General features: G+C 46.8%; 1 protein-coding gene across 3 annotated transcripts in view; it reads right to left on the bottom strand.

Moving 5' to 3' along the window:
- Window positions 1-1,186: 1,186 nt before the first annotated feature.
- The window catches only part of LOC127580475 (protein TASOR 2-like), a 79,592-nt gene continuing 72,377 nt past the window's right edge, over window positions 1,187-8,401 (bottom strand). For all 3 annotated transcript variants that reach the window (XM_052034006.1, XM_052034004.1, XM_052034005.1), the window contains exon 25: window positions 1,187-3,377. In XM_052034006.1, the coding sequence (XP_051889966.1) occupies window positions 3,274-3,377 (104 nt within the window). In that variant the 3' untranslated portion in view covers window positions 1,187-3,273. The remainder of the gene's footprint in view (window positions 3,378-8,401) is intronic.

Genomic DNA, 8,401 nt, shown 5'->3' with positions numbered 1-8,401 from the left:
AGGCAAGTAAGAGCCTCTTAAGCATGTGAATATGGAGGGATTAGTGTAATTAGGCATCATTAGCTTAATTAGTTCAGTACAACATGTGGCCTGTTCTTCTGCTCCACTGTTCTATGTTCTAAATATGGATTGTTTTCTGCACGTGTTAAATGCCAGTGCTGTGGGTATATTGAAACAGCTTGGCTAGTTTCGAAGCACAACTGCATTACACCTTGAACATGAAGCCTCCAATTTAACATGCATATGTAAACAGGCAGAACAGATTTAAGTATATTCTTTCAAAGGCAGCTGGATGTGGCACTCTTTCCCAATTTGCCCTCCAATCTGGCAAGTTTAAGTTGCTGTTGGTCCAATGTTTCAGATAGTTAAAGTTCTACCCCTCCAATAGACTATTTCAGGCAATGTTTGATATTTGGTGCAATAGTTATTTCTGGTTAATGATAACTAAGTACTTTACAAATCCTTTTGAATCTGTGCCCAATCACCAATTGTGGCACCAGGTGAAGTGTATACATTGTTGATAACTTATCCAATTTAAATCTATGGCCTGTGCAATCAGTTTGTTTTAAGTCTCTCCAATGCCAAAATTTTTATGAATTGAGTTAAAAAGATTATTAACCCAGTAACACTCTAAGCAACTTGTGAGAACCAGAACTACATTACAGGTCATCCCCAGCTTCCAAACACCTGCCTTGGGTACAACCCATACATATGAGTGAGTGTTTTGCTGGTTGCTGTGGGAACCCTGCTCATAGAATTTCTGACTTGCAAACTGTGTGGTTTGCAAACTGTGTGGTTTACAAACAGTTCACAGGAACTGAACCCTACTGTAGCCTAGGAGGACCTGTACTGTAGCTCTTAAACTTCTGAATAAAGGCAATGTTTAATTTGGATTATCCTAGCTATACATCCAATTGGCTTTTGATTGCTCAATACTATCCATGGCCCTCCACATATTCATTACACTTTCACACTAATTCAAAGCTGTTCTTGGTATTAAATCTACCCATGTTTATTCCATTAATTCAACATGAAATGTTTGTCAAAAAAGGAGTCTACAAAATGGATTTTTGGTCTTGCATGATCACTAACCCAGACTTTGATTACTACAAAATGTTAAATGAATACTTTAGTTGCAATATGGAAAGTATTTTATAAGGGATTTTTCTTTGTTCAATATCCTAAGTAACAGTTAGCCATACAGTTTACTAAAACCAACTGGTAACTATGAATATGGCTCTGATTTTCAACTTTAACCAGTGTACAAATTCAGATAAGTCGTTTGGGAGGCTTTGCACCTGAGAGTCTTTCTTAAACCTGCCCATTTACAGAAGGTACCATATAATCTCTGCCTACATGATTATGGATCCCCATGCTTGCTACTATCTGTTTTATGGGTGGGATCCTTCTGTCCCATAACAATCATTTGATTTCTGCTGGCCTGATCCACTTTAGGACATAGTTACTTTGTCTGAGCTTAGCAACCTGCTAGAGAAGGGCATGTCTAAAAATTATTGCAATGATTTTGAATTACGACCCACTGCAATTCACCTACCACTGAAACAGGTCTACGGTGGCTGCCATCTCCCTGGCCCTACACTCTGGAGCATCTGGTCAGTAAAGACACCTACATTAGACTATTGTTTATTGACTACAGCTCCACCTTAAGTACTCTAGTTCCAAGTAAACTAATCACCAGACTCCGAGACCTGCGACTCAACACCTCCCTCTGCAACTGGATCATTGACTTTCTGATCAACAGACTGTAATCAGTGAGGACAGGCAGCAACACCTCCAGCACGATTATTCTCAACACTGATGCCCCACAAAGCTGCATCCTCAGCCCTCTAATCCCTATACACTCCTGACTGCGTGGCAGATTCTGCTCTAACTCCATCTACAAGTTTGCAGATGATACCACTGTGGTAGGCCATATCTCAAATAACAATGAGTCGGATTACAGGAAAGAGATAGAGACATCTGACCATCATGGAATTACTTTGTACATAGAGAAAGTTCTTCCACAAAGCAGAATACTCTAAAGGTTAATTGTTCAGAATTTTATTCCAACAAAATTTACTAACAAATGTTCCTGTTTGTGCAATACAAATAATTTTTATTTTGACAGTGATTAAATATGTACATGTTTACAAATAAATATAAAAATATAATACATTCAGCCATTTAGATGACAGTCATATTAGTGTGAACCAATGGAGGTTAAAAAAAAAGCACATTCAGGTGCATTAAAAAATAGAGCTGATCGAATATGGTAGCTCTACCTTTGACAGTTCTACCAAACACCATAGGAATATTGATTCCTACTTCTACACTTGTCAAGACTCCAACAATCACTTGAGAAATCTGGAGTAGGTTTCTGTTATGATTTTTTTTTATTAATATCAACTTTATATCATTTTTAACAAAGGGGGACAGAAGAAAAAACAGAAAGACTGAACTCATGGAGTTCACCTATTACGTTGGAAAAAACTGCCTGACACAGGGATAACTAAAGAAAAAACCTTACTTATAAATAACTTTTAAAAAAACAATGGTAAACACCAACTCAAAACAAATAGCACTTTACCAAATGGTATATTTCAACAATTGCAGTATTTTTCTAATATTTTATAGTTTGATAATGAGTAGATTATTACCCATTAGATTATTCATCAGCAGGGGATTTATATTCTGTTGAATATCAATAAATCAAGATATTGTAGCCAGGTAAATTGGAAATGCTTTACAGACAAATCCTATCCAAATCCCTGCTGAGAAGATGGAGAGATATTTCTGTGAGTATCTCCAAGAACCTCCTGTCATTTGCTTCTGAAGACATAGTGGGGTTTTGCACTCCAACCCCCAACTACAATTGCTCGTATGGGAAACCAATAACTTGAGAAGTCTGGAGTTAGGCAATGAGAAAGGTGATCCTCTTACCCTTGGAACTGGCTCATTTTTCTGCAAAGCAGCCAAAATACCAGAACAAGTATTTGCAAATTTTTGTTAAGACTGTTCAGCCAAGTGTTTGCTAAGATCAGGCAAAGATTCTGAAAAATAACTTATTTGTGGCAATGGACATTGAAAAGATAGGAAGTACAAATAAACAACCATGGACAAGATACAGGACAACTGAATGAAGATGACTACATATTTTTCTTGGTTTTCCAAAAAAAAACCAAAAAGTTGTGACTAAAAAGATTATCCCAACCCCAACCACACGTCCACCCACCCAGCTGAAGCCTTGGCATACCGAAATGAATACCTTACAACTCAGAACAAGTTTGGATCCATTTCTGAATTTGAACTTGCTGTGCTTTTCCCAAAGAACGATCCCAATTGCGTCTCTGTGGAGTGATGATCTTCAGCCTGAATAGCTTTAAAAACACACAAAAAAAAAGTATTGTCTCTGTTCAGATTTATGTACCATCTCACACTATCCTTACACACATCGAAATATTAGCATGTAGAACAAGCTGTTCTTAGTGTCTGCGATAATTCTAACTTAAATCACTACATCAATGCATTTTAATGAAAATCTAGTGATCTCAAGCTGAATACCCCAAACAAAATATAACTCTTCTCTAGCACAGAACAAATCCTGACGTTAGTTCCTTCCACAAGTTGGCACAAATGCATGGTCAAATGTAAGATTCTATAATTCTTTAGCAAGCCCTTTGACAAGGTCCCACATGGTAGGCTGGTCTGGAAGATTAGATCACATGGGATCTAAGGAGAGTTACCCATCTGGATACAAAACTGGAAGGAGCAGAAAGTGGTAGGGAAGGGTTGTTTTTCAGATTGGAGGCCTGTGACCAGTGATGTGCTGGATCCCCTGTTGTTTGTCATATAAATGATTTGGCTGAGAAAGTGGAATTTAACTCAGACAAGTGCAATGTGTTGCATTTTGGAAACTTAAGCAAGGCCAGGACATACACAGTGAATGGCAGGGCCCTAGGCAGTGTTGTAGAACAACGTGACCTAGGGGTACAAGTATATAGTTCCCTGAAAGTGGCAACACAGGTAGACAGGATGATCAAGAAGGCGTATGGTACACTGAGTATTTCCATTACTTTCTGACTATATTTCAGATGTCTAGAATAAAATATTTTGCCTTCTGTATCAGAACTGCTGAACTCTCAGATTTCCAGTGTGCTTTACCATGAAAAGCAGAAGTTTGTAAGTGCTGGAAATCTGAAAACAAAATGCATGAGAAAACAGAAAATAATAATGATAATAATAAGCAGGTCAGCAGCATCTGCAGAGAGGGCAACAGTTAACGTTTCAGGTCAATCAGCTTTCATCAGGCTCATTGGTTTAATTTACTATTATTTAAATTTAATTAATTTACTCATTGGTCATTTTTGGATTATTGTCTTCCTTATTAGGTTATCCCTACATTTATAACAAAAAAAAGTAAATAAACAAGCTGTAGCGGCTGCTACCGCGATGTGAAAGCAAGACACTAGTCGGTGGGCTGCAGAACAAAAACTGATTTATTTTCCCACCTTGCGCGGGCCTTTTAAGAGGAACGGTTCCCGCCCACCGAAAACGGAAATGACGTATGCGCTACATCAAACTTTTCCCACGTGCGGGTTCTCCTCGTCGCTCGGGGAAGACGAAGGCCCGCCATCTTGGGCCTCGCCACTCCTACAATGCGCGATCCGACCGCCAAGCCGGTTCGCTTGCTCGGACGGTGAGTCGCTACACAACTACACCCAACCCCCACCAGAACCAGCGATACAGTCCCCAAGGTTCGCGGGCTGTGCTAGCCATTGCTTAGGAGGTCAGCCTCTGCGTCGCAGTGTTGGGACCTCAACCAGTTGTAGATCTAAATGGGCCGGTTTGAGGCGGTCTGTCGTGAAAACCTCTTCCTTGCCCCCAATGTCCAAAATAAAGGTGGACCCATTATTCCTCATGACCCGGAACGGCCCCTCATGGTTGTTGCAACGGTGTCCGGGGTGTGCCCATGCGAACGAAAACGAACTTACAGTCTTGTAGTTCCTTGGGCTCACAGGATGGGGCTTGACCATGCCGCGAAGTGGGAATCGGTGCCAAGCTGCCGAGCCTCTCGCGCAGTCTTTCCAGGACTACTGTGGGTTCCTCTTGGCCCCTAAGGGCAGGTATGAAATCCCCTGGGACGACCAGGGGCACACCGTACACGAGTTCAGCTGACGAAGCGTGGAGATCTTCCTTGGGGGCAGTGCGTATGCCGAGCAGGACCCAAGGCAGTTTGCTGACCCAGTCAGGACCTTTCAGGCAGGCCATCAGGGCTGATTTCAGATGGCGGTGGAAACGTTCCACCAACCCGTTTGATTGAGAGTGGTAGACCGTGGTGGTGTGCAGCTGCGTCCCTAGCATGTTCGCTAATGCAGACCAGAGGCTGGAGGTAAACTGGGTGCCCCTGTCTGAAGTGATGTGGGCCGGAACACCAAAACGTGAGATCCAAGTTGTGAGCAGCGCCCGGGCGCAGGAATCAGTCGTGATGTCGGATAGAGGGGTTGCCTCTGGCCACCTTGTGAACCGGTCCACAATGGTAAGGAGGTACTGGGCTTCTCTTGAAACTGGCAGAGGACCAACGAGGTCGACGTGGATGTGGTTGAACCTTCTACGGGTAGGCTCGAACTGCTGTGGCGGCACCTTGGTGTGTCGTTGGATTTTTGATGTCTGGCAGTGCGGACAAGTCCTGGCCCCCTCACTGACCTGTTTGCGCAGGCCATGCCAGACGAACTTGCTGGCGACCAGTCGAACAGTTGATCTGATGGACGGGTGCGCCAACCCGTGTACCGAGTCGAAAACGCATTTCCGCCAGGCTGCAGGAACTGTAGGGCGGGGTTGACCTGTTGCGATGTCACAAAGGAGGGTCTGCTGACCTAGACCAACTAAGAAATCTCGGAGCTGCAGGCCCGAGACTGCGGTTCTGTAGCTGGGCAGCTCGTCGTCGGCTTGCTGTGTGTCAGCCAGGGCAATGTAGTCACCAGCCAGGGACAGGCTGTGGATGGTCGGTCTGGAAAGCGCGTCAGCAACGACATTGTCCTTTCCGGAGACATGTTGGATATCCGTTGTGAATTCCGAAAGGTAGGACAAATGTCGCTGCTGACGAGCTGACCAGGGATCGGAGACCTTGGAGAAGGCGAAGGACAAAGGCTTATGGTCAGTGAAAGCGGTGAAAGGCCTGCCTTCTAAAAAGTACCAGAAATGCCGGACCGCCAGGTACAGCGCTAGAAGTTCCCGACCAAAAGCGCTGTATTTCAGTTCGGGTGGTCTAAAGTGCCTGCTGAAAAATGCCAAGGGTTGCCAATGGCCTTCTATTAGTTGTTCCAGTACTCCACCAACTGCAGTGTTGGATGCGTCCACCGTGAGGGCAGTTGGGACGTCTGTCCTAGGGTGTACCAGCATTGCGGTGTCTGCCAGGGCGTCCTTGGCCTTAATGAAGGCAGCCGCAGCCTCGTCGTTCCAGGCGATGTCCTTGCCCTCACCAGCCGTCAGCGCGAACAAAGGGCGCATGATACGGGCTGCTGCAGGGATGAACCGATGGTAAAAGTTGACCATCTCCAGGAATTCCTGCAGGCCTTTGACCATGTTGGGACGGACAAAATGGCGGATAGCGTCTACCTTAGGGGGTAGGGGTGTTGCTCCTTCGCTGGTGGTTCTGTGGCTGAGGAAATCGATAAGAGTCAAGTCTGAATTGGCACTTGGCCGGTTGATCGTGAGGCCGAAATCACGGAGATGGGAGTACAGTTGGCAGAGGTGGGAAAGGTGTTCTTGGCGGGCACGGCTGGCAATTAGTATGTCATCTAAGTAGATGAACATGAAGTCCAGGTCTCGGCCTACAGCGTCCATCAGCCGCTGGAAAGTCTGCGCGGCGTTCTTAAGGCCGAACGGCATTCGAAGGAATTCGAAGAGGCCGAATGGAGTGATAAGCACAGTTTTGGGGACATCGTCAGGGTGGACCGGGATTTGGTGGTATCCCCGGAGAAGCTCCACCTTGGAGAAGATGTGGGCCCCGTGTAGGTTTGCCGCGAAGTCCTGGATGTGAGGGACGGGGTAGCGGTCCGGGGTGGTGGCATCATTCAGCCTGTGGTAGTCGTCGCAGGGCCTCCACCCGCCGGTGGCTTTCGGGACCATGTGCAGGGGGAGGCCCAGGGGCTGTCTGACCTGCGAACGATCCCCAGCTCCTCCATGCGATGGAACTCTTCCTTTGCCAGGCGGAGCTTGTCTGGAGGTAGTCGTCGTGCTCGGGCATGAAGGGGTGGCCCTATGGTAATGATGTGGTGCTGCACCCTGTGTTTGGGCATCAAATTTGTAAACTGAGGTGCCAAAACCGATGGGAACTCAGCTAGGAGCTTGGTGAACTCGTTGCCAGACAGGGAAACGGAGTCCAGGCGTGGGGCTGGTAGTCTGGCTTCTCCTAGGGGGTAGGATTGGAAAGTTCTGGAGTGCACCAGCCGCTTCCCTCGCAGGTTGACTAACAGGCTGTGGGCCCGAAGAAAATCGGCTCCCAGGAGCGGCCGGGCGATGGCGGCAAGGGTAAAGTTCCAGGTAAAACGGCAGTCGCCGAATTGTAATTGAACTGTACGGTTACCGAAAGTCCGTATCATTGTGCCGTTTGCGGCATTGAGTACAGGACCTTGTTGCCTGTTACGAGTGTCGCGGCCGGTCGGAGGCAAAATACTGACCTCTGCTCCAGTATCGACGAGAAAACAACGCCCGGACTGCTTGTCCTGAACGAAAAGGAGGCTGTGTTGGCAGTCAGCCGTCGTAGCCATCAGCGGCGACTGGCCCTGGCGTTTCCCTGAAACTTGCAGAGTGGGGGGCATCGACGGGCCTCTGCACCCCACCTCTGATGGTAGAAACACAGCTGGTCGCCAGTGTCGTCGTCTGTGTTTCTGGGGTGTGGTTGCTTGGTTGCTGCGACTGGTTTAGGTAGGCGTTGGGCTCGCGGCCTGGCGATTTGGCCGACGGACGACCCGCTCTCGCGTTTGGCCTTCCACAGGACATCTGCCTGGGCAGCTACCTCACGTGGGTTGCTGAAATCGGCGTCGGCCAACAGCAGGTGAATGTCATCGGGTAGTTGTTCGAGGAAGGCCTGTTCGAACATTAGGCAAGGCCTGTGTCCCTCAGCCAAGGCCAGCACCTCATTCATTAGGGCCGATGAGGATCTGTCCCCCAGGCCGTCGAGATAAAGCAGGCGGGCGGCGCGCTCGCGACAGGAGAGGCTGTAGGTCTGAATAAGAAGGTCTTTGAAAGCCGGGTACTTATGCTCCTTCGGAGGAGACTGGATGAAGTCTCCGACCTGGGCGGCTGTCTCCTGGTCCAGAGAGCTGACCACGTGGTAGTACTTTGTGGAGTCGGAGGTGATCTGCCGAAGTTGGAATTGTGCTTCAGCCTGGTTGAACCA

Source organism: Pristis pectinata, chromosome 19 (genome assembly GCF_009764475.1).
Source record: "Pristis pectinata isolate sPriPec2 chromosome 19, sPriPec2.1.pri, whole genome shotgun sequence".
Classification (NCBI taxonomy): domain Eukaryota; kingdom Metazoa; phylum Chordata; class Chondrichthyes; order Rhinopristiformes; family Pristidae; genus Pristis; species Pristis pectinata.
Note: the sequence above shows the minus strand (reverse complement) of the source record. Positions and strands in the feature narration are given on the sequence as shown.